Source organism: Lissotriton helveticus, chromosome 10 (genome assembly GCF_964261635.1).
Source record: "Lissotriton helveticus chromosome 10, aLisHel1.1, whole genome shotgun sequence".
NCBI lineage: Eukaryota > Metazoa > Chordata > Amphibia > Caudata > Salamandridae > Lissotriton > Lissotriton helveticus.
The window spans coordinates 1,003,795,323-1,003,822,794 of NC_136071.1; the positions used below are offsets into that span (position 1 = coordinate 1,003,795,323).

Here is a 27,472-nt window from a genome sequence, read left to right on the forward strand (position 1 = left end):
GCTTCCCTACCTCCAGGGCTCTGCTTTGAATCTTATGCACTGATCGCCGGCCCTAATACTCTGAATATTTGGTCAGGAGCAGGAATGTGTGCCTTAAAATGACTACAAAATTCTCGAGCCTTAAGTTTACAACAATAACCTGGAACGCGGAAGAAGATAATAACTATATGGGAAGTTACAACTGACTTTGGAGCCGAGGAACCAGGTTGGAGCATGGTGGGAGGCTCAAGCATCTTGTGATTCTGGACAAATCACTTAATCTCCAAGTGTCTTAAAAAAAAAAGGAATGTGTCCATCTGTAATGCAACTGGTGCTCCTGTAAAGTGCTCAGATACCTTCGGGTCGAGTTCACGCTAAATAAAAAATGCTAAATAAATTATAAAACTTCAGTGCGTCTGCACCTATGATCTCCCGCCACTTAACGGTGCACAGATGACTGTGATCCCTGACTTTCCATGGAAAGGTTTAGACCACGGTTCTCCAAAGTTGGTCCTGGGGGGGAGGATTCATGCCAGATTTTTAGCATATCCCCATTTAGTTAAATGTAGTTATCTTAAAAATCTGGCATGGATCCGGCCCTCCAGGACCGACTTTAGAGAACTCTGGTCTAGACTCATATTTTCAGTCTATGAGAGAAGCATTGATTATGGGACAATGTGTGGAGGGCCTGGAGTGTCATGGGGTGCTCCCTTGGTAGGAGGCGACCCCTATGGTAATGGCGGTCACGGATGAGCAGCAATGCATGCACAGTGACACTATTGCGGCAGGGCCGGCCTAAGGTATGTGCAAGCTGTGCACCTGCACAGGGCCGCCAAACCCCAGGGGCCGCCACGCCAATATATATCCTTAGATACATATTTGCGTGGCGGCCCCTGGCAGGGATTTGGCGGCCTCGGGCCCCCTACCTACACTCCCTGCTCAGGGCCTCCGTGAGCCTAGAGCCTGATTGCGTCGTACTACCTTTCCTGCAAGTCCCACTCATTCCTGTGCATTCAAGAAATTTATTGCAACCCCCCCCCCCATCATTATAAAAGCTGCTTCGCTCCCTTGCTTTAGACCCACAGCAGGTTTGTCTGTTCATGCTCCACACCTGTTTGAGAAGACTCATTTGATTGTGAAGCTCCACCCTTTTGCTTACACCTCTCTTTCTGCACCGCCCCCACCCTCGACATGCATCATTCTGTGCTGATGGTGCCCCCCTTCCCTATTTGCTGTAGGACCTCTCCTATCAACGCTCCTCCATACACCAATGGACAACCTTGGAATATCTGACTTGCTTTGGGATTTTACAAATAAAGACCTGGAATCATCCTCACCTTGCATCAAGAGATGACCTGATTTTTAGATTTTGGTCTTGTGGGAGATGAAGATGACATTCTTAGAACTCTGATTAGATGGAAAGAATTCGATTTTTTTGTCCTTGTATTCATTTGAGGTTTTCACAATGTTTCCACTATTACAATTGCAGTCTCAATTATATATATTTGCTGTTCCTATTCAAAACAAGGAAACATGTACCACTTGGGGTGGTATAGAGCTAGCTTCGTCCCCACCTTTCCTTATCGCCTCAGTTTGACGTTCTCATCCAGTCAACCAGTTGACATGTTTGTGGTTTGATGCTTTTGTGGATGTCTGGGTAAAAACCCACAGTGAAATATGTGCAAATCTGAGAATCCCATTTTCCGAATGAAACATGATTGATCAAGGACTTATTGTCTCATTGCTAGGGTAGCAAGCAGTTGACAAGTAGTTGTCATGTCGCCCATTATGCCTCCTCGTCTGGCAGTAATTAGTGTGCTAGAAAGTAATGTGAGTGCAGTCACCAGTTGAATGTCCCAATGTACATTCACATCTGAATGATCAAGTCTTACACCGAGGAAGCATTTTAGACTATTTCAGTGACATTATCACTGATCTCAGGTGATGTTTATGTGTGATGTCAACAGTAATTACATTGTCTCTAAGTTGTGCCAGTGTGGTGCATTTCACATCCATCTTAAAAGGACCTTAACCTTATGCAAAAAGGGATTCATTTGGTTTCTATCTTTGAAAGACACAAATTGTAATACAGCTAAAGGGCTGATTTAGAGTTTGGAGGGAGGCCCGTCGGGTCAGAGGAAGGAAAGTGGCCCAGGAAACCTAAATGCCCTAGTTCCATGCTCCACCCCACCCAGAAATCCCCACTCATCAGCTACTAAACTAACCCAACAGCTGCTGTTGAAGTGGCTGAAACACAGAGACAGATCCGCGGGAGAACAAGATCCAAGACTGTTCAACTCTTGCACAATATTTATCTAATGAAACATTTATTTATGACCAACATTTGAACAGAGTGGGGTAGTCATTGGGATCTATACTCCCGAACCCTTGTTGCGTGATATATATTGGGACACGAAGAGAACATATTCATATACGAAATAGTTTGAGTCCCAATCAAGTTTCTATGTGTTGTAAATACAGGGTCATATGGGGATGCACACACAGATATACACATGAGGAAACATACACAGACGGAACAATACAATATTTTTAAACTAAGGGCCCGCTATACAAAACACTTCTAAAGACACAAAACCACAGGGTTTTTGGCAGCCAAAAAAAGTGTTCTATGATGCAGAAAACTCATTTTGTTAGTCCGAATTTCCAACTCACAAAAGAGGGTCTGCAACTCATTACACATCTCAAATAGGAGGACAGTGAAAGGGGCATTCCTTCCAAAGTGCAAGTCATGATGAGACATATAAATGGTTTCTGTCCGCAATAGTGGACGCAAACTGTTGACCACATACGATAACCCCAAAATAGGGTGATATCTGGTTTCCACAGGGGAAGCTGTCCATCTGGGTCAGCTTCCATTTCATGAATCAAGCCAGAGCACTTTTTGGGGAGCAGAACCTGCTTGCCCCCCCCACCTGATTTTTCCACAAACACAAGGATTTTAAAAAGCAGCATCCACCCATTTGTGGGTGTCAAGAGGCTTTAAAAAAATAAGGTGTTCCATCTAGGAATGAAAATGCAGGGAAGGAGGTCTCCTATCCTCAGGGAGGTAGCTATCACAAGTGCTACGAAGAGTGCATCATGGGACAGTGGCACAGGGGCCCTTAGATGTTAGGGGAACCTGCACCCCATATATGGCTGTTTTCTATTACCACACCAAGCGACGGAGGTCATAAATAGTGACCTGTTTAATTAATATTAATTTCTATTATATATGACAATGGCTATGCAACTTCCTGCAAATGGGCAATTGGTGAAGACCTCTTTATTCTTATGTAGCTTTGCATATTGCATCCTCGTTTGCTAACCAGTCCGTGTGCAATGTAATGTACACATGCTGATTTACCCAGAGATAGTGGTAAATAAGGCACCAAGTCCTACTTTTCTATAACAACACTGGGCAGCTTGTGCAACACGTGACTTCTAATCAGAAGCAGCCCAGGAGGAAACCGTCCCATTTTAACCATTCACGTGCCATGCCGCGAGCCAGCCTTTCAAACTGGCTGGGAAGCAGGAGTAAACAGAAGAGACTCACCAGTTTTCCGAAGTGGAAAATCCTCCTTGGAATCTTGCGTCCCGGGCAGCGCGTACTTGTAGGATGGAGAGGTCCCACCCAGGGGCGGAGAGCTTTGATCAAGGGAGGTATGGTGAGCAGCGCTGCAAAAGACACAGAGGGTCCCACATTAGAACGGGGCTACATATGCTGCACACATGTTCCAGCTGTGTTTATGTTCTGGTCCTTCCCAGAGGGTGCAAACCACAGGCTCGTGCAACCAGTTTCACTTTCTGCAGTAGTTAATGGCGCGGCGCAGCATGGTTAAGAACGCATTCTGCCCCATAAACGAGGTCATGCCTTCACAGGACATGAGTTATACTCCCCTGTATCACATGGCACAGCATCACCAGACAGCACCATACATCAAACCACAGCCCCTTTCAACTCGTGCAGATTTCACGCTGTACAGTATGAAGATTATTTCATGTTCTAGCGGTAGATACAGTCATTATCCCCACGGGTTATTGATGACCTGGTGGAGCCAGAAATGTATTGACAAAGGCCATTGTTCGCATCTCGATGAACATTGTGTTTTTAAGGCATGGGTCAAGTGGCCAATTGCCCAGGGCCAAACCTCCTAAGGGCCCTTGGAAAATGGAACCCCCTTGTTCTCTATCTCGCCTCCATTTCTCTATCTCACCCTTTGACATATTACTCAATATTGTTTGGCACCACAGGGCTTCAATAAGAAGAATATGGATTATAAAATACCAAGCTGTTTTAAACCGGTTCTCCTAAAGTATATATTGCCAAGGGCCTCCAACACCCTTAAAATACCATGGATTACAGGCCAGTCATTCCATTTCCTACTTTATAACTGCATACATGTTTCTTGATGCAGAAGGCAGGATCCTCAGCCTTTTGGCAACTAACAATAGCTTCTTTGCCTCCAACAGTGTGTCATTCTTTTATCTCCTGCTGGGAACTAATTATGCCAGAAAGCTGGTAAGGCAAAAGTAGACTGAGGTGCCCACTGATGACACCTGAGAGTAACCTAGAGGGCAAATGTTGGAATCACGACTGCTCTGCTTTCCCTCTTATCCTTTCTAGGCTTATCAAAAGAGTTGCACTCATATGGGTGCTTATGATCTATTTTTGGTATCTTAAATATTGTGGATCAAACATCAATGAGCATTGAAACAATCTAAAGAAAAGATCTGTTATTGTGGCGGGAGTGTTTCGAACATGTGGTGCTGTTTAGAGGCCAAAAGAACCTGTAAGCTGACAGTACTAGTAGTAATATGTTTATTGTATTAATCAAAATATTGCAATAAAAGGTAAAAAACATTATGATTAGTACAAGTATGGAAAGATGGGTAAAAGATTTTTAAAATAATAGGGTTGTAAAAACAAGGCATAAAAGAAAACAGTTTCCTTGCTCAGGACAGTACTAGTCAACACGTACACTTAGGGCCTGATTATGAAATTGGCGGGTGAAATTCTCCTTCACAAATGTGATGGATAGCCTGTTCACCAGATTACAAGTGCCAGGGGACATAATGCACTTGTAATACGGTGGACGGGATATCTGTTGCGTTTGTGATGAGTATCCCATCCGCCAAAGACTGAATCAGTCCCGTAGTGTACAAAGATTTGGGCCCGAATTACACTTTGACGGAAAGGTTACGGCATCACAAACACGATGGTTATCCCGGTTGGCCTTATTAAAAGGGCATTATATGTTACGGCACTTTGTAATAAGGCAGACAGGATGTTCATCATATTCGTGATGGTGTACCCATCCCCCAAACACTAAATCAGGCCCTGAGTGGACTTGTTTATAATAGACTGTGACCCATTTGTGACACAAACTCTCATTTGTACCAAAACCCGGGCTATAAGTCAGGAGACATTTTTACCCAATGCAGGTGTCCGCCTGCACAATTTGAAACAGGCAAAGTCTGCTGCCAATCGTGGGGATTGCTGGTTTCCACAATGAGAGAAAGGGTTAATTCATGCACAATTTACACGTAGTTCCCCCGTTCTGATAAACCAAATTCAGAATCTATTGGCAAAAGAACACCTCCTTATTATCACACTGAGCACTATTGCTAAGTAGTAATTATACAATATTCATCAGCATTTTGCACCACAGTTATAGATATGATCGGCCCTAATTTGGTGTACATTACCTAATGCAGAGTGACAAAGTGTATCAACACCTATAAATATCCACTTATTATTGTTTTAACTTATCAAAACATGTGAGAACCAATTTTAACAAAATACAAACGGGACTGGCTGGCAGTTAATCCATGAATGTGTACAACCGCTGGGCAATTAAGGGCCTTACCACAAAGTGACAGGCTAGTGGCTAGACAAACACCCTTATAAGGAAATAAACATCAGTCTGCATACAGAACACAGAAGATTGGTCTATTAAGTTTTACACATATTTCAACGGGAGGTCTAAGGTTGCACTGGGCTGCAGCCTCGAATCCAGCTGAGAAACGAGGTGGGTGCCCACAGGATATTAGATATCAAAACTTCCAGCGTTAGCTGTTTTGTAAACATTTTTTTCCGGCTTTTAGTTAGCTTGGGATAGATTTTGCAGTTAGCTGGTAACCTTATTAGTGCCCGTTAGTTCTGGTGTCGATTTCGGTTTATTTTGTGAATACAGTGTAACAGAGAGTGAGTAGTCCTTAAATAAACACTACAAAACTGCAAGGTAGAAAAGCCAAGATTATTAGGGCGAATATTTTCAAAGGTTATTTTGTAAAATGTGAGCAGTGCTGAAGTTTATGGTGGCAGAGCAGTCATTAGAATCTTTCAGCTCACCCTGCTTGGATTTTAATTATGTAATCTCATTCCTAGGGCTACTTGTAACTTATTTAGGAAGGGCTATAGAGCAGCCGAACTTCTACAGTGACTTCACGAGTGCAAGAAGACAACAATCATGGCGACGAGAAGGGGGCCATCTAATGCTTAATTAGTAAAAAAAAAAAGTGCCAAGGCTCTCGAAAGGAGGCCACTGCAGCTTCACCATACATTGTCCCTGCCATGCTGACAATGATAGTAACAACACAATTACCCACCATCACACCCCTAAAAGTGTGACAATTTGGAATATTGCAGACCCCCCAAAGCTATAAGAATCGGTATGGTGACAGGCAATATTCCTTTTCAATGTATTTTGGATGAATAATTAATGGTTGCTTTGGTCATTTCTAAATTAGCCAGACAATGCCACCATGTGGCAGACTGTCACAAGCGCCGATGTTGACAATTAAGAGCTGGTGCCGAGCATGGTAAACCACCAACTCAAATTAAGTACTGGTCATGTCCTGCCGCAAAGCAAAACTTAAAAAAAAGGTGTTTAGATAGGCTTCTATCTAGGAGGGCCAAGGCTGCCATGAGGCAAAAAAAACAACAACTCAAGATAACTGGGAGATTCAAGATCGGAATGCCAGGAAAACCAGGAAAGGGATAACGTGAGGGTCTAGAAAAGCCCTGCACCAGAATGTATGTGAGGAGATGACGATTAGCAGGCAATGAGAATCAGAACATACAGAAGAAGAAGATGGACAAACTGGCATAGGACCGCAAGGACCCAGACCACCTGGAGGATCATGACATGGCAACCAGGAAAATTAGGAGTACACATCCTGAGAGAAAAAAGATCAGAGAAGCCAAATAGCAACATCTTTAGGCACAGGCATTCCTGTTCCACCAAGATCAACAACAAACTCTAGCAAGCTCCTATACAACATAAACCATCAGTAAATAATACATTAGTCAACTGCAGGAGCGGCCCATGCAAATAGGAGCGGTGGGCCAGATTGGGGAAGGGGGGAGGGGATTTGACAGGCGACCACGAGGAAAAATGAAATAAATAATAATTTTTCCCTCGTCGTCTGTCGAAATCATCCCCACCCGGCTTCACCGCTCTTACCTGCACGGGCCACAGCTGGTTCAACTGCACCATTATCGAAAATGTTATAATATATTTCACACCTGAACAATATGAAAAACACCCAAATGCGATCTTGAGAAACTACTTTGGCTTGGGCCAATGAGAATCCCAAACCTGTGAGGAGCACCAAGAATCTGAAAGTTCTTTGGTAGCCAACAGATGGTGGTTATGTACTATACAAATGAATTTAACATAGAACCCTCAGACTTCCTATTGATGGGTTATTTAAGGTCATTGAGGATTTAAAATATTTTAAATATAGCCTTTTTTCATGGTCACACTGACAGTGAGAGTGGAGCCGGGTGAGTGCAGTGCTTAAAAGAAAAACAATAAGCGCCAGGACCCAGACTTTTGCTCAGAGGTCATCAGCCAGCATTGTGAGTGTTATGGGTGTTGAACACCAAGGCTGCATAGGAGGAGTTCCAACTCAAACCTCTTTCGTCCGCCACCAGACACTACCAACATTTTAGAGCAGTAAAGTGTGACATTTTGAAAAACATTCAGGGGAATGGATTTTCCCCATTGGCTACAGTCGAAGCAGAGGAAAGTAAAAACGAGAGACATCCAAATTAAAGCCAATTTTTGCTTCAAACATTAGAAGTCTCCCACCTGAATCAGGTTTAAAGGCACGTGTGCACATCCTGCCCCTAAATCTCACTCTTGCTGGTTCTTTTTTTCATCACTGCTTTTATCCTTTGTCACTGTTTTTCCACCTTTCTCTTCCAGTTTAGTTCCTCCTTTTGTTTTTTCCTCTCTTTTGTATTGTCTGATCAGGACAATTAAGTCGAGGTCGACAAAAATGAGTGCTGGTGAGACCCATCTGCAACCATGCTCAAATTAAGCACTTGGTGAGAGAGCATTTGTAAATTCGACCCCTTGATTTTCCAAATACCGGGTCGGCTTATAGAAAGAAGTCTAAAAAGATGGCACACACGCTTTAAAATCTAGGGATTTTGTTACTTCTAGAAGTTTAATTGAAATAGGGACGTGTTTAGCACGTGCAAACGGTCGGTGGCATATGCTGAATCTTCCCTTCAATGCATCACACCAACGTAGAAGTCCCTTTGATGTGAACATTTTAATTTGTAGTTAAACTCCATTCGTGCAAGTGTGCAGACTCTGACTGCAGAAGTGAACGAAGGCCGCGCGTTTCCCCTTGCATTAGATTGGCAGTTATGTTTACATTAATTGCAAAAGCAACATGCCACATTGCCGGCTCTGCAATAACTCATTTTTATGTGTCTAGTAAGCAAACATGCCCACAAAGTGCCAAGGGGATAATCTCAGCGGACGTGCTGATGCGCGCCAAAACGTAAATAAGGACGCCATTGTTGTGGGCTGCCCCGCCGGGTCAGAGGTCGCGAATCCAGGAAAAGGAGAAGGTTATCTTAAGGGGTTTTATGTATGACAAGACAGACTGGCCTTCTAAATCATCCACTGGATGAAATGATAAACACTTTTTAGACACCTTTAATTCCTTGAATACACCTTGAAGTGAATACAATTTTGGTTTCAGATAATCACAATGAGCGGTTTTTCCAATGTATTCATTTAGATTAACTAGTTGTGCCGAGGATAAGAATACTGAATAAATTAACGCTCCGTCCCACAGAATTTGGCTGCAAAAGGTATTTAGAGGGATTCGATGTGCACAGAGAGCACACGTGGGAATGGCTGTCTTCCCTGGTAATGTATTCAGGTGATACAGTATTTATTTACATACGCTGGAGGAATCTTTGTTTATCTCACGTGTTTTCTGATATTTTAAATACAGCAATGTGCTGAGTGACTGCTTCATGGTTCTCCCATTAAAATATATATTGACTTGAGAAAATTGCAGATAATATTCGCATGCACTCCATCACAACAGTAATAATAATATATAGAATAATGAATCTTATAACTACGCATTGTAAAGCTCTGAGAGCTCAGAAAACGCAAGTGCTGCATGGCAGGGCTTCTTCAGTACATCAGTTTACAGACTTTTGCTGTACATGGGTTAGGAGTACATCACGTATAAAATGCTAAAAATGGAATTATACTGCATCAATCATGGTGGCCCTGGGGGTGCGGGTCACAGTCAAACTCAATGAAGGAAACATACGTGAAGATTACAGGAATGTAATGAGTAGTGGAGTAGTCAGCCTCAAGTCGCACCCTGGTGACCACTCAACATGTCACCCACTGGAGAAAAAAAAAAATACACATATATATATGTGTCATGGCGGCGGGAGGAGCAGAAATTGAAAAAAGACCTGGCATAATACCTTTGATCAGTCATTGCAAGTTATCTTCAGGCCGCATCATAGAAATGAATCGGCCAATAAACCACCACTGCCTTCGACTCCACCATTTTGTGAAATCTGGCAATGACCGGAGTAGCCTTATGACTGTCTAAATGGTGATAAGAATCACAAAGCCTGCAGCAGTAACAATTAATGCCATTCAAACTATCTTTTTTATTTTTACTTTTTTATATTACAGAGTTTTATACAGCGCGAAGATGACCCGAATCGGGTATCAGAGGGCTTTACATAGCACCAGTTGCATTACATGAGGACACATTCATCTTGCATCTTAACATTGTGGGCACTATTTAGGAAAAGTTTTTAGGTGATGACTGTAAGCCTTTGGAGCATCAATCTCCTTTGGAAATCAGCTCCTGATGACGTGAAGACACCAGGGGGACCCGCATTTTTTACACCGTGCCCATAGGATCCAAATTCTATATCCAAGTGGCATCTCCTATGCATTATGTCCTTTCTATTTCAGAAAGGATGTAACCAGTATGCTTTCTAATTCAACAGGTTATGCAGCAGGGCCCAATGAACCAACTTGAATGCAAAGCATTGTTAAAGACAACTTCATGGATTTGTGCTAGTTTGGGGATTTTCTCATAACATGAGTTTAAGGCTGAAGTAAGAGGCACAAATGAGGAAGGGGGTCTGAAATTGATGCTCTGGGATCTGACGTATTACAGCTACAAGTGCATCTCCCTGCATTTCATCCAGAAGTTTTATTTGATACTGGGATCCCAATGTACTGTATTTCCTATACAGCTTTTTTTTCCCAGAGGCACCATTCCACCTCGAGTGTTTTGCCTCTGGCATTGTGAATTGTCCAAGGATGTAGGCATTTGATAAGACATTACTCTCTGATGTGGCTTATGGCAATTTACATCTAAAACGAAACTACAGAATATTTTAATTGTAACTATGACATTGCAATATGTTTCATTGTTTGAGATACACTAAAAGCTGCCTTTCTGGCTCTATGGCTCTAAGATTAATTTGTCTGTTATGAATTCTACTTAAATTGCTTAAAGTAATGGAGAATAATAGAGTAGAAAACTAACATTTTTTGTGAAAATGCAATCATTAAAGTGGTTCTTGACACTTTTGGGAAAATTAATGCAATTAGGAAAATCAGCTAAGACAGAGTTCGTCAAGTTGTATGCATCAGTTAAAAACTCTGTTAAAGAAAGATAGAACTTTTGATACTTACTGCTGCATTGAAAACACAGAGTAGGTAATTGGGGCAATATTAAGAAAACTCAGAATTTCAGGAAGAGGCTATGCAGTACCTAACTAGGGGAATAACAGAACACCACATAAGCGACACTCTGATGGATCTCAGTCTGACCCAAAGGGTTGTGCTAAACCTTTCATGGGCTTGCAGTCCCATCTGCCTCTTCAGTTTCCTGCCACTTTGCCTAGCAGTTGCCCCAAAAGTGATGGTTAATGCCTTACTTTATGCCATACGAATGCTATTAATACATGGGAATCCTGCACTTGAAAATTGGATCAAAAAAGCCGAATTAACCAGTGAAAAAAACTTTTAAAGTATTAGCACGAGAAAGAGAAGACTGGTGCATACACATTTACATTTATGAATACGTAGGATGTCATAGACACACACATGCATGGACGAGATGACAAGTAAACACACATGCCTTATAAAAGGCAGACACAAACACCTACCCACAAAGTCCCATCCAAGCATACACAAATCACAAACGTGATGGCAAACACATGCACGTAAATGACACACAAGCATGCATGAACAGGATGACACACAGACATACAAATGCATATCCTTGAAGAGACACACACACACACACACACACACAATGAACACTCATCATTTAAGACATCAGAAGAATCAAGTAACAGACCAGAAAGAAGAGCCCATGACGAGAATTATGGGTAGTGCACATGATCCCCTCGCGGCTCTATAAAGCCTTGTATCTGCACAGCTGGCGGTGCAGTGTGCAGGTGCAGAAATCGGCCCAGCATAAAGTGGAACTGGAATTTAAAGCAGCAGTTAATCTTAGCCAACTAAAAATGCCAGCTATGCAGGACTCTCGGGAGAAGACATTCTTCATAAAAATAGGAAGGAGCAAGTAGCTAGATGAATCCTTATGATTCCTGCAACTTTATACCATTATGCTGGGGGCTTTCCTTATTGCTCGCCTTCTGACTAATTCCTTGATAAGTATATATCAAAACATCTCTCCTGGAGGACTGTGCGTGGCTGCCACCTGTTCTCACAATCATTTGGGCTCAACAACGAGGCTGCAATATGGCAGACATGTGAGGCTGTTAACGCTTAGTTGATCACCTTGCAGCTCCCTTTGTCAAAAAGTGAAAGTCTCAGTTTTTTGCTTAACTAGACTCCCACAATGATAAAGATCACTGATCCACGCCAAAAGAGGACTGCGCAAATCCACTAAACCCCTAATACATCAATTGTCAACTTGTGGAATGTAAAATGTCACCATTTTGGGTCTGCCTGACTCTTAGACCCCCCCCCCATTCCTGCCCACCGAGGATGGAACAAAATCACGAGACCCAATAGACGGCCGCCCTTCAACAGCACCAGACCCAATGACACCCGCAACCTGGAACTAGCCATCAAATACTTCTCAGACTGGATCTCCAACTGCACCAACACCATCACCCCCATGGAAACAGTCAGCACCAGCGGAACCAGCAAACATGCCAGCTGGTTCACCCCAAAATTCTGGACCTCCAAGCAAGAGTGTAAGCAAATGCAGCAACGCTGGTGCTCCAGTAGGAACCCCTGAGACCTCACCAGCTTCAAATGTGCACTCAGAAAATACCACCACGGCCTCAAAGAAGCCAAGAAGGACACCCTAACCACCTGCATCGAAGCTAGTGTCAATGACACAAAAGAATTCTTCAGCATCATCAGAGAATTCTCCTGCCCATCAGCCACTGAGACCACAATCGACCCCCCCAATCTCTCTGTGACTCCCTGTCTGACCACTCTCACAACAAGATAGCAGACATCTACAGCAACTTTGACCCACAGCCAGTCGTACTTGGCCACCTCCTGACGCACACCGATAACTCCCACATCCACCCCTCCGATGGGACACCACTCACCACGCCTATCACCACAGCGACCATGACCTCTGTTCACTCCGCAACACCAACTGAACTCTGCCCCTGGGACACCTTCAACCTGGGACAGAAGGAATTCAGCAGTGCACTCACCAACACCCTAAACATATTTATCACCACGCCACCTTCCCGGAGGCCTAGAAACACTCAGAAGTTAAACACCTCCTGAAGAAAAGCAGAGGTTAAACGCTTCCTGAAGAAACCCTCCACCGACCCAAACCCACTGAAGAACTACCACCCCATCTTGCTGACCCTTTCCCAGCCAAGGTCCTGGAGAAAGCCATCAACGGCCAGCTCACAGATACTTGGAAGGAAACAAGCTTCTCGACACTACCCAGTCCGGCTTCTGCTCAAACCACAACTCCTTGTTAGCTGCAACCAACTACATCAGATCCATCCTGGACCATGGTGAGACAGCATCCCTGATCCCACTTGACCTTTCAGCAGCCTTCAACACCGTCACCCACCAAACCCTCATTACCAGAATCTACCACATCGGCATCAGAGGAAATGCCCTCAAATGGGTCATCTTCTTCCTTACAGGACAATCACAGAGAATCCTCCTACCACCCTTCACCTCCGAACCCTAGAGTATCATCTGCAGAGTCCCCCAAGGATCTTCCCTCAGCCCCACCCCCTTCAATGCCTACATAACCCCACTCGCTAACATCATATGCATCCATGGATTCAACAGCATCTCATACGTTGACGACACCCAACTCATCCTCTCTCTCACTGAAGACACTGCCACCATCAGAGTCAACTTCCGAATACACCTAGACCAATGTTGCGGACTGGATGATCCAACTGCCTGAAGCTGAACACAGGCAAGACGAAAGTGCTCAACTTTGGAAGAAACGCGTCTCCAAGGGACAACACATGGTGACCCATTGCACTCGGGCCTTCACAGACCCCCACCAACCTCGCCCACAACCTTGGCATCGTCCTGGACAGCGATGTCTCCATGAAGCACGAGGTCAATGCAAAAGCCTCATCGTGCTTCCACACCCTTCACATGCTTCAGAGGATTTTCAGGTGGATCCACCTCAGCAGCAGAAAAACAGTGACCGAAGCCCTTGTCACCAGCAAACTGGACTATGGAAATGCACTCTGCACCGGAACTGCCGTCCATCTCCTCAAACGACTACAGACCATACAAAATGCTAAAGCCAAACTCCTGCTCAACCATCCCAGCCGGACAAGCATCACCCCACCACCTCAGAAGCATCCACTGGTTCCCTGTCCAGAAGAGGTGCCAGTTCAAGCTGCTGACCCTTGCCCACAAGGCCCTTTAGAACCCCGAACCCATCTACATCAACCACTGCCTAACCTTTCACCAGCCAATCAGACAACTCTGATCTGCCTCCCTCGACCTTGCTTATGTCACCGGCATTTGGCAGAGCCACAGTGGAGGTTGAGCCTTCTCCTACCTAGACGTCAAGTCCTAGAATGAACTCCCACTGCATCTCCGAACCTACCCTTCACTCGCCAACTTCAGAAAGGAACTCAAGACCTGACTCTTTGACTAAAGCTCCCCATACCTCAGCGCCTGGAGACCCACAAGGGTGATAAGTCATGCTATACAAATACTGATTGATTGGTTATTTCTCTGTATAGCATGACCATATGCACGATCTGCCTGTGCCAATAAAAATGTGTTCAGTTGTTCGCTCTCCCGCTCCTTGGACCCAGGTACATGACATGGCAAGCACCTAAATTCACGTGGTACTCTTGTGGCAACAGATATTTTTCTAACACTTAGTGGTGGTTTTTGTACACAAGTACCAGTCTAAGACCTAGCTAACATTGTTCGAAATAATGTCGGAAAGTTTATGCTGTGCAATCCAGTTTCCCTGCCTGATTGGGACCCTCCAAGGAAATTAATTGGAGTGAAAATCTAAGCAGGCAAAACAATCTGAGAAAGGTACACCAGAACAATGCAGCCTTCAAACGGGAATTATTAGAGATTTTCAGTCGAAAATGTAGAGTGTCCAGTAAGATATGTGCCTCATGCAAAGCTCTAGGAAGCCAAAATGCTTGAAAAATGAACTGCTGTGTACTGTTTTTTCTATTTTTTATTATGATATTGCTGTATGCTCCGCTCCATTGTTCAAGACTTGTCAACACAGTCTTCAGATCCTGATCTAAGGTATTCACATTGTGTCTGCTGTAAACATCTAGCTTCGCAGGGGAGGGATTTTTACAGTGGATGTATGTGTAAAGGCTCCTTGATTCATTGGCACGGCACAAGGAAAATATAACATTTGTAACGCTGGTTCAAGAGCTTGAGGTAGCAGCTTTTAGAAGGGTTCCAGCTCATGGAATGGCTATTACAAATGAAGAAATCCTTAACACTGGACATACGGGCAGCAGCACTTGGGTTGTCTGCTCATGGGATGGTTGTCTCATGGTAAGGAATACTTGTATTGGAGTAAGGGGGCTTGAGGTACTGGTTCATGGAATGCTGCCAGATGGTGGAATACTTATCCCATGGTACAGAATATTTATATTGGCGTAAGGGAGCTGTGGGTACTGGCTCATGGAATTCTGCCAGCTCATGGAATAGCTATTCCATGGTACAGAATAGTTATATTGAAATAAGGGAGCATGAGGTACTTGCTCATGTAATCCTGACAGCTCATGGAATGGTTATCCCATGGCAAGGAATATTTCAATTAGAGTATTGGAGCTTGACGTACTGGCTCATAGAATGCAGCCAGCTCATGGAATAGTTATCCCATGGTACATAATATTTATATTGGAGTAAGGGAGCTTGGGGTACTAGCTAATGGAATGCTGCCAGTTCATGGAAGCTCGTGGAATGCTGCCAGTTCCATGTAAAGGAATATTTATATTGAAGTAAGCGAGCTTGAGGTCCTGGCTCATAGAATGCGGCCAGCTCATGGAATTGTTATCCCATGGTAAGGAATATTTAATATTAGAGTACTGGAGCTTGAGGTACTGGCTCAGAGAATGAGGCCAGCTCATGCAATTGTTATCCCATGGTACAGAATATTTATATTGGAGTATTGGAGCTTGAGGTAGTGGCTCACAAAATGCGGCCAGCTCATGCAATTGTTATCCCATGGTACAGAATATTTATATTGGAGTATTGGAGCTTGAGGTAGTGGCTCACAAAATGCGGCCAGCTCATGCAATTGTTATCCCATGGTACAGAATATTTATATTGGAGTATAGGAGCTTGAGGTAGTGGCTCATGGAATGCTGCTGGCTCATTGATTGGTTATTGTGGGGGAACAAATCTTAACATTGGACTCATTATGCTGGCTCATGCATTTTTGAAAGGAAGGGATATCTTAACATAAAACATACATATACCAGAGATTGAGGTGCCCACTCATGGGTAGGTGCATTGGAATGGTTATCAGATTGAAAGGGATATTAACATTGGAAATACATGTACCAGAGCGCAGGGTGTCTCTTCGTGGAATTGCTCTAGCTCCTCTAATGGTTATCACAAGGGAAGTATTGTATAACTTTGGCTGTACATGTACCAGGGCATGGAGTTCTTTCTTATAGAATGTTTATAAATGGACAAAGAATGTGTAACACAAGACATATGTGCAGCAGAGCCTACGGTGCTGGATCATGGAATGTTACAAGCTCACAAAATACTTGGCAAAGCAATATTTATTATTGGACATATGTCTACAAGAGCTGTTAGCGTGGGTTAATGTAGTTGTGTTGCTTCCGGAAAGGGTTTTGTTTAGGGGAAAGGGATATTTAACAATGAACAAATGTGCAGAAGAGGTTGTGCTGAGGGCTCATGAAATATATATTAACAATAGAGACACGGGTCTGGAACTTGAGGTACAGGTGTCATATAATACTACTTGCTGATGGAATGGTTATTGTATGGGAGGCAACCTGTATCATAAGACATACATACAGCATGGCCATGGAAAGGAGCCAGGAAAAGAAATGTGTAACATATGACATACATGCCCCGTATCACTGACCAAAATATCGAGAAGGTAAGTGCAAATAGGTACGTATAAATTTACTATTCTTAACTCCACATCTATATACCTTGAAGAATATACATTTATCTTCATGGTACATATATGTGGAGTTATATATAGTAAAACTTTACTTACCTGTAGAAACTTACCTTCACAATATTTTTGCCCTCGATATGCTCAACACAATATTTTGCCCCACAATATTTTTGGATCCGATATTCTGTGTAAACACCACATGCACCACAGCTTCAGTTAATCACCTCATGGAATGATGCTGGCTCCTGGGACTGTCATTGCAAAGAAGGAATCTTTAACATAAACATATGTATGCCGGAGATTGTAGGGCTGACTTACAAAATGACCATCATAGAGGGAGACAATTTTAATGTGGAACATACATGTACCAGAGCTTGGGGTTCTCACTCATAGGACGGTGCCATAGCATGATTGTGGCAATGAGACTAGTGTCTACAGCTTAGGGTGGGAAGTCATGGAATGCGGTTAGCTTACTTTATGGCTATGACATGGGAAGGAAAGTTTAACATGGTATGTACATGTTTCCGGTTTTACGTTTTCTTCTTATGAACTGTTTATCACAGGAGAAGGAAATTCTAACATATAACACAGGTGTTCTAAAGCTTTGAGTTTCATCTTCTGGAATTTTGCTGGCTCATAAAATTGCTCTCATAGGGGAAGAAAAGAATATTGATCATACATGTACCAGAGTCAGTGGGCGCTTCTTATTCAACGGCCCAGGGTCACAGAGTGGTTCTCCTAGAGAAACGTATATGTACCAAAGCCTGGGGTGTCAGATCATGGAATTGTTCTAACAGTGGAAGAAAGGAATTCCTAACATTGGACATATATGTACCAGAGCTTGGGGTGTTAGACCAAGGATTGGTGCTGGCTCATGAAATTGTTCTAACAGGGGAAGGATTTTTTAATATTGGCTATACATGTACCAACTCATTTCAATTCACCACTCATGGGGTGTCAGATCATTGAATTGTTCTAACAGGGAAATTAATTCTTAACATTGGACATATATGTGCCTGAGCTTGGGGTGTCAGACAATAGATTGGTGCTGGCTCATGAAATGGTTCATGCAGGGGAAAGACTTTTAAAAAATGGACATTTATGTACCAAAGCCTGAAGTGCCATCTTGGACATGCAGTTACTAGAGTTTGGGGTGTCAGCTCTTGGAACGGCGCTGGCTCATGAATAATTCTAAAAGGGGAAGGAGTTTTAACATTGGACATATTTGACCAGTGTTTGTGGTGCCAGATCATGGAATGGAGCTAGCTCATGGAATGGTTCTTGTAAGGAGATGGATTTTTGAACAATGGACAAATAGGTACCAAAGCTTGAGGTGCTGATTTGTGAAATGGTCTAACAGGGGAAGGAATTTTATAGACTGGACACATGTGTACCAGAGTTTGGAGTGCCTGGTCATGGAGCTGGCTCTAAATCATGGGATGATTCTAACAGGTGAAGGAATTTCTAGCACTGGACATATGTGTGCCAGAGGTTTGGATGCTGGCTCCTAGAATAATTCTGGACCATGGAATGATCCTAACAGGGTGAGGAATGTTTAACATTTGACATACGTGTACTAGAGCTTGGGGTGCCGGCTCATGAAATGATTCTGGACCCTTGAATGATTTTAAGAGGGGAAATAATTTTTAACACTGGACATACGTGTACCAGAGCTTGGGATGCCGGCTCATGGAATGGTTCTTTCCATTGGTCGGAGGGTCTTTCGTCGCCCATTTGCTCAACAGGAACTCTTGAAGTTTCTGTTTTACTTCTGTGCTGGCGACGGCTCCTGAAACATACAGACATTACAATATTACTATTTCTGGCATCAAATATTACATACACCAATATGTAAATAATAAAAACAAAACATACACACATTTGGAATAAGCATCAGCTGACAGCACTAATTCTGCCTAGACTCAGGCTATCTATAAGGACAGGCTACTAAGTCAGATGGTCGCCTTTGGCACCCCCGCTTAGGACTGGGCTGGCAGGTATGAAAAAAGGGGACAGGGTACCAAGAATTTACCTTTTCTGTTCTCCCACCCTACCTTTAAAGTCCAGATATAGTCTTAGACCTGGTACAGCAGCGCACTGAGATCGATTATTTCCATTAAGTGCATGATATAAGGGTTATCGGTATCTCCCCTCTAAAGCAGATAGTGAAAACCTCATTTGTAGCCCATTCTCCATGGTCCTGTTGACTTTAGTGGCCAAACACACCCACTGTCCCTGTTAAAACATTGGTAATTGATATTAAGGCCACATTTCTAATGTGGCAGTGCCTTGATGTCACTGACATAAGGCTTGTAATGCGGTCATTCCATACATCAGTTTGTGACTGGAGCATTTCCACCACGCAGTTAATACTTTCTGAGGCCTTCATGAATTATGCTCTGTGCACCAGTGGCATGCACAGTTTTGAGTGCATGATATTGACAAACAAAACTCACATGGCAACCCTACATAGTTCAAACTTCCCACCACAATTTTCCTATGGTTCTACATAGTGAAGCGAAATTCCTTGGAAGATCTCAAGCTCATGCACTCCTGGGGACATATTACAGAAACTTTCCACTGCTGGAGAAAGAGAGGACAATGCAACTTACACCATTCCTGCTACTTGTGTAATGTAGTCCTTGTTTTAGCCTGCATTACAGAAATACATGGACTCCAACATAGGTGGAAAGGATTGCGAAACTACATGTAGCATGTGTTGCTTCTAATACGGCTCCCGGTTTTATGGTATGCATTTTTGTAATATTTTCATCTGTATTCATCCATATTTATTTTTTAGTCATCTTATTTGCATTTATCCATATTTATTTTGTGCTTTGAGAATAAATGGAGTCGTAAAATGGTATATCTCTAAGTTTATTTAACTAATAAACCTGCTCTCATACTTTGATGCCTGTCGCTTTTTAGCACATTAAGCAGACAAATATAGCGAAACACTACACACACAGGTAAATATAAGCATTATACTACAAAAATATGTTAACATATGCCTGAATTTTGGGAAACCTCAACCTGTTTTTTATCTTCCCATGCTGTCTATCTGCTCAGCTGTTGTCTGGAAGTCACGAAAGACAGCATCGTGAGTCACTCACAAGAAGCACAATTTTCAGTATTTTTCTGCTTTTAAAAATATAGAATGGAAACATTTTTTTTCTGTCTGTATTCATCTGTAAAAATCAGTAAAATCTCCAAAAAGGTGGCATGACTTACAATCCATTTGAAACGATTAACTGAGATTCTAGACAACACTTTTTGTCTACAAATAAGTATTTTAAGTGCATCAGCGCCTGGATACCCTCACCGGTGACGGGCTGTACTCTACAAATCCACCTTACGTGTCATTAGAAGCGTTTCTATTAGGTTTGCCTTCGATGCAATAAAAGATGGGTGAAAAGTTTTCACGTGTGACAAGTGGATATTGGTGTGGTGTTACAGCTTCTAGTTATGTAATCTCCGCTACAATAGCGCAAATCGTTTTGGGCCATGTTTTCCCGTAGTGTAAATACAATTTGCATTGTTAATTGTTTATTGTATCGCACCAGTAAACAGTTTCTGTAATCTGGCCAGTAGTTTCTTTTTTTTTTTTAATCAATAGTCCGTGGTCCCGCTACTACGGAACTGACGATAAACATTATATTTCCAAACATATTTCAAGAGCAATACCTAAAAAATTACAGTGCAAATTCATTTTCACCATTCTTGCTGTTCGCATAATACAGAAAGTGGCATTTTTGCAAGTGGGCAAACATGCAGTATTCCGTACCATTCCCGCTACAGTTGCTTCTTTCAGTATAAGACATCTATAAAATACATTGCGTGCTCTTATGATGTGTCAACCATGAGTCAGTGTGAGAAACATCAGTTATTCGTTTTTTATTACATAAGTAGCACAGCGATGCAGTTTGCTCCATTTCTTTAAGGTTCGTTAGAGGATTAAGATTTCTATTCCTGAAATAAGTCTATAACTAATTAAAAAAAAAAAAGATTAATCGTGCAGCCAGTTTGCATTTGTGTAAAACAATCTGTCTGTCATATGGACTGGAGAAAATTCTGCTTCATTCCATTCACAGAAGCAGCCAAAATGTTCAAAATAGAGTTTTGCTTAGAGTAACTTCTGTGATATTGCAAATTAAAGCGCAGTCGAGCTTTTCAAAGCAGGCTTCGCTGAGAGAATTGTTTGTATTTGCCGCCCTCTAGTGGCTTTCTTACTAAACCAGTGTTGGTTCTGGCATCATTTTCCACAAAACCGTTATAAAGTTAATAAAACAACATTGAAGGAGACCAAGCCTCACCATACTCTACTTACTGCACAACATAAGTGGGGGGAGGAAACGATTATCAGACAAACTGCTACAAAATAACAACTTTTACCATTCTATCAACCAAACTGCTTCACAAAGATGCCTATGGAAATACGTATCCGCTCACGGCTGAGCGTATTTATCCTAGGCCGAAGTAGAAAATGGTGAGGTTGGCAGTTTCTGAATTTAGCACAAGGATTTATAGATACCACTCTCGCATTGTATTTACTCGAGAAGGGTTACCGTTTATTTTCTAAACTAGAATTAAGCCAACTGTACATCTTTAAGATGTTCTTACAAATTTAATGAAACTGTGTTGTTCGTTTGCGCGGCTTTACATACAGTCTTCCTTTTTGATACACTTAAAATGCATACTATGAGTTATCCCTACCCTTAATTTAGTAATTTATTATGTTTTATTTTCAATGCGCCCCAATTAATCAAATATTTTGGGAAGTGTCATCAAAGTCAGTCAATGCAAGAAAACACAAAATAGGCTGCATGTTTTATTTTACCTCTGGCAATAGGAAGCGGAAACATGAAAGATGTATAAAAGCACCGCACTTTAATGGCTGTTTAAAAACTTTAAACAGCATGGAGCAGATTTACTAGCATTTAGCCGGGTTTGCATCACAAACGTGACGCACATTGGCACAAAATGTTTATTTGGAATTTACTTTCAAATGAAAACTTGTTTGCACTGGAAAGTTGCCTAGAAGTAATGCAAAGCAGCACTGCTTTTCATTACTTTGTACCTAGGGGGCGCTTCGTGTGTGGTACAAGAGTGTTCAATACACGCATCTATGGATTTTAACGCAAAGATCTACTAACAATAGCATACAGGGTTTTGCTGTCTTTTCAAGACATGCATTAAAGAGGAGAAATGTTTCTATTTCGACAAACTTTTCCAACTTGGCATCTGTGCTGCCCTATACAGCACATATCCAGAGTGGGAAAAGTTTACATGTTTTCTACTGGAAGTGTACCCTTTCGGAACAAAACCAAAGTAACACATCATGCAGACACCTTTGCACTTTGATGCAACGGTGAGTGTGAGTGGTGCTAGGCAGCCTGATTGTGCACCAGTGCTAGTTAGAGAGCAAGACATAGCCATATCGTACCGGTATAGAACTGTCCTGCTCCAGCCACGGCTCGTGGAGGGAGTTACGGTGGGGCAAGAATGCGGAGAGGGGGAGGGGCAGGGTGGAGGGTGCTAAAACCGGCATATGGATAATTGCAGGTAAGTAAACAATTGAATTAATAAAACGAATTTCGTAGCGCGCACTGCATTGCATTTTGCGATGCAAGGCCTGCTACGAAATTCGTTTTATTAATTAAATTGTTTACTTACCTGCAGTTATCCATATGCCGGTTTTTAGCACCCTCCACCCTGCCCCTCCCCCTCTCCGCCTATTTGCCCCACCGTAACTCCCTCCAAGTGCCGCGGCTGTCGTGCTCGCTCTCGCTCATGCAACAAAGTGCAGAAACTTTGGCTGCTGTGCTGTATTGTATGAATATTTATTATAGTTACCCCCATGTTCCGAAATGCCTCCAATAGAATATTCGAAGAGCTATTCGCAAAATGCAGGCTGGCCAACTTTGATCATTGTTTAACTATGAGAGTGAGAAGGAGGAGTCTTGTAGAGGGTGGGGCTTTCGGGCAAGCTATCCAAGAAGCCATGGAAGGACTTTGAAGTAGGCAAGACCTGGAGGGGTGGATTGGACCTTGGTGCTTGAGAAGACACTCCGACCCAGCTCTGGGGTGGCAAATATTTTGCATTTTCCAACCGGCTCACTGGTCCCAGTCATGTATTGCCCCATCTCAACTCTAGACCCATCCCAAAGCTTTTCCGGGGGGGTGGGGGGTGGGGGGGGTATGGCATATATGTAGATACTGACTACACAGCCGGGCCATGTACAGGGGAGTTCTGCCTGATTATCCTGCATCAATCACTTTTTAAGAGGATTGTAGACCACCTACTGGCCTCCCTTTGGAACTCTGTGCTCTATCTTCCACCGTGATGGTGCCTACAAACATAGCACGCAGCACAGGCGCTTTACTCCTACGCACATATGTATGAATACAGCCACAGCAAGCAGGTGCACAGTCATGAAAACCTAGACAATGCCCGTGCTTCACATATGAGGGTAGGCTATTTCCATGCACATGGTCTATGTCTTGCAAATACTTACTGTTTATACCCACAGAGAGGGGCGTAACAAAGGCCCCTGCAGTCCTGCAACACATGCGAGGCCCAACCATATAGGGGCCCCCAAACCTTTCAGAAGGGCCCCATTCCTCACAAGGCCAAGGAATAGCTGTGAAATATGGACGACACATGGGTCCCTCTTCAAGTTCTACAGGGAGTCCCATCATTTTACGTCACACTACTACCCACAGATGCCTAGTGCTTTTTACAAAGTGGATATGTTTTAAAACAGGGGTGCCCAGCAAAGGTTGAGAAGGGTCATATTAATGCACAATCTTCAGGACAACCTCTTACTATATGAAGAAGATCGATATGCATGATTTGTAGATACATCATCTATGTCTGTGTCTATTCCAAAAAACCTGGCACGGATCCACCTCCCCATGAAATATTTTGGAAAATCCACTTTGACATATGCCTTAATTATAAAAGAAAAATTGGAGAATCATAACCTTTCAGGCAAGAAGGTCAAGCAGAAAAGAGTTATAATTGAAAACTGATTAGTAATGCTTTACAAAGGGGAAGCAGCCTTAACACCTTCCGTGCGGGGCTGTTTCCCCCGCTGTGCTGGGGGGCGGGGGCGCGTACAGCGCCCCGGTGCTCATGACAAGGTCAGCTCGTCATGAGCTACGGCGCTCCTGACGAGCTGAGCTCTTCATGGCCACACCCGTTCCCATGGAACGTTCAGCACAGCAGGGGAATCAGCCCAGCGTGCGAGCGTTCCACGGAACGGGCGCGGTCATGACGAGCTCAGCTCGTCATGAGCACCGGAGTGCCGTAGCTCATGACGAGCTGACCTCGTCATGAGCACCAAAGGGGTTAACCACGCAGCGTGAACTAAGCAGGGTTGAAACACGCAGGGGGTAGCACTCACGTCTAAACCACGAATATGCCTTAACTGCGCATATGCGTGGTTAAGGCATATGCACGTTTTAGCTGCTGCTGCTGCCGAGCAGTAGAACAGGAAGCAGGAACAGGAAGGATTGGGACGAGGTGGAGAGGTAAGTTGGGTTTTGAGGGGGTAATTTGTAGGGGTTGTGCAGTAGTTATCAGGGCTGGGAGGGGGTCAGGGTAGTTTACAGGGACGACAGGGGTTGGGAGTTTTAGGGCTCAGGGCAGGGGATGGAGGAGGTGTAGATTATTTGGGTTGGGGTAGTTTTGGGCTATGGGGGATTCGTGGTAATTTTAATGGGTAGGGGGGGTCAGGAGTTTTAGGGCTCAGGGCAAGGGACCGGAAAGGGGCAGTTTTAAGGCTGAAGGGGCAGTTGGGCTGGGGTGGGGGTAGGTGGAGTTAGGTTTTAAGGCTAGGGGCTTGCTTTAGGTCTCAGGGAGGGGGCTGCTGTCAGAGTAGTTGTAAGGGGGCTGAGTTGTAGGGCTCAGGGTAGGGGATAGGAGAGGGGCAGTTTTCAGGTCGAGGGGCAGTTGGGCTGGGGTTGGGGGAGGTTGGGATTTTAGGTTTAGGGTGTTTTTAGGGTTTAGGGCAGAGGGGCAGGAGTGTAATCTTTACCACACATGCTCATTTACCAAACATGTCTATACCACAAAATTGCATGTAAAAAGCATACGTGGTAAAGGCATGTCTGGTAAAGACGCGGTCGGGTTTTGACCTTGTGGTTATGGTATGCATTGTTGAGGCATGCATTTTTCCATCACACAACCTTTCCGAAGGCTTGGTTACTAGTAGCTATTGTTGCTTTTCATACTTTCTACTTGAATCTACTTGCTGCATAAAGTTGGGTGCAACCGGTCATAGAGGTGTCAGAAAGATGTCATTGTAACTGAATGTCTCTTACGTTCTTTGCCGCGATCTTTGCTTCTGTGGAGAGGAAGCTGTTGTTCCCGCCGGTGCCTTTCCTGTTCCTGTTCCTGTCTCTGCTGCTCCAGCTTTTGCTCCTTCTCCAAGAGCTCCTGCTGCTGCTTGATGGCGAGGAGTTCCTGTTGTAACTTAGAGCGAGGGGAAGACATTAGTTGTCCGACTGAGGCTACACACGCTTACAAATCCCACTCTACAGAAAAGTAAAAGCATAACATACTTTTTTGCCACGTTCGTTACCCACTCCCAGATGTACCAGACTAAACAACAATGAAGTTCCCGGTTTTCTTGCTGAACGGTGTGAATCTGACGAATGATATTACTTTCTCTCTTTACAGAAGAAATGACAACCAATCATATTGCACGTATAAGAAAGTAAACAGGATATACTGCAAGAGATTCGGCAACCAATCACTCTCAGTTTTGGCACTATCCACTAATCAAGAAGGAGCACGTGGTCTAATGGTGTAATACTGATAGAAAAGGTATTCCCTAGGTCTAATTATTAAGCATTTGGCTGAACGAAGTAATTGAAAAAGTGAACATTGGCCGAATATAGTATCCATTAGTAAATATAGGCTGTGGGTAACTTGGAAATTGGGTATGTTGTGAGGTAAGTTGGTACATGAAGTAGCGCACATCTGAATTGGCATCACAAAATCCGGTTCTGGAATGGAGCTTGCCACAAAGTGCAAATGTAATGGCCTCAAAAACAAAGGTGTAACACAGAAAAGCCAATCGCCTTCATCATTGGCAGATCCCAAAGTGGCCTTACCACCGGTATTGTGGCATGGACAGAGAGGAAAAGCTATTGAAAAGATACCACCCTCAAGGTATGAGGAAACAAAAGGGGCAAAGACAATGGTAATACATCATTTTGGGAGGGAATTAAAACGAAAAAATAAGCATTGGCAACACCAGAGTAGGTTTAATCTATAAGAGCTATAGGGTTTGGTAATATTTTGTAGGCATGCTCTACTGCAGCGTGGATGCTTTGCAGTCTGGCTAAAACTAATTTTAAAAAGCACTTTGATGCAGCCAGGGCTAATGTGCTTTTTTTTGTATTTTATTTTTTAAATAGTGCATTAGTGCTGGATGCATCATAGGAGCCGATTACGATCTTGATTGGAAAGCCTCCGACCTTATGTCGGAGGTTTTCTGACCAAAGTCGTCGGTTTCAATTCCGACTGGCTGATAACAATACAGCCGGTTGGAATTGAAACCGGCTAGTCATTCCGGCTGGATTCTGAGGGCTGAAGTCGGCAAGTCAGAAGCCGGCCCGTGATCCATACGTCGTCCGGATTACCATGCCCGGTTTCTGACAGGCTTTCCAGGTGGGCTATCCAACATGGAAAACCTGTCGGAAAGCGTGTTAGGGGGCCCCCTTTTGTTTGCGGACTCAAGTTGGGGGCCAAGGAGGCACCTATTGTGCCTCCTTGTTGATCCCTGCACCTAGTGGCAGGCACCTTGAGGTGATGAACACAATCTCCCATTTATCTATGGGAGTTTGTGTTACGGCCAGTTTATGGCTGTAACACAAGCTCCCATAGAGAAATGAGAGTATGCAACCACACAGTGTGCAGTCTCATTGTAATCATGCGGTCAGGACCACAGACCGGAGGATGGTCAGTCCTGATTCCATGACGTTGTCGGTCGTTGGCAGCTCCGACTGACATCGTAAAAAGCCCCACAGTCTATTATATTATTATTTTTAGCCAAGCCTGCACAGCAGCCATGGTGCTATACGGCATTGCAACCAATCATTGCCAAATTTGGCAATTCCCATGCTGTACAGTATGAACAAAAGGCAATTGCAGAACCCATAGTCTCAAAGCCACGGCCTATAGGCTGTGCGCTTGTTAGGTCTTGGCACAACCCCCCTGTAATTCTGAGCAAATCAAATGTCCCCATGCATGAAAAAGAAAAATATAACATTGTGCTAAACATCTTATCACATAATGAAAGCAATTGCACCCATGACCATGTCTTAGAGAAAATACATTTGGAAGCAGATAATATCTTCTGGAACAATAAAAGCAGATAACAACTGTTGTCACAATAAACATATATTTCAAAGGAGAAAAGGGGAGCTTTGAAGTGCGTGTGGCACAGTAAAACATAGCAACAAATGGCAAGAGGTTCAACAAGGACAACAGGGAAGAAGAAAAAATAAAAGTAGCACTAAATTACAGTGCAATTAGTGGAAGAACAGCAAT

The 27,472-nt window shown here is 43.4% G+C and overlaps 1 protein-coding gene across 2 annotated transcripts in view; it reads right to left on the reverse strand.

The window, feature by feature from the left end:
• HDAC9 (histone deacetylase 9) overlaps positions 1-27,472 on the reverse strand; it is a 2,824,806-nt gene that overhangs the window by 2,584,043 nt on the left and 213,291 nt on the right. For both annotated transcript variants that reach the window (XM_078663676.1, XM_078663675.1), the window contains exons 3-5: positions 25,237-25,387; positions 18,574-18,700; positions 3,533-3,654 (exon numbers count right to left, since the gene is read on the reverse strand). In XM_078663676.1, coding sequence (XP_078519802.1) covers positions 3,533-3,654; positions 18,574-18,700; positions 25,237-25,387 — 400 coding nt within the window. The remainder of the gene's footprint in view (positions 1-3,532; positions 3,655-18,573; positions 18,701-25,236; positions 25,388-27,472) is intronic.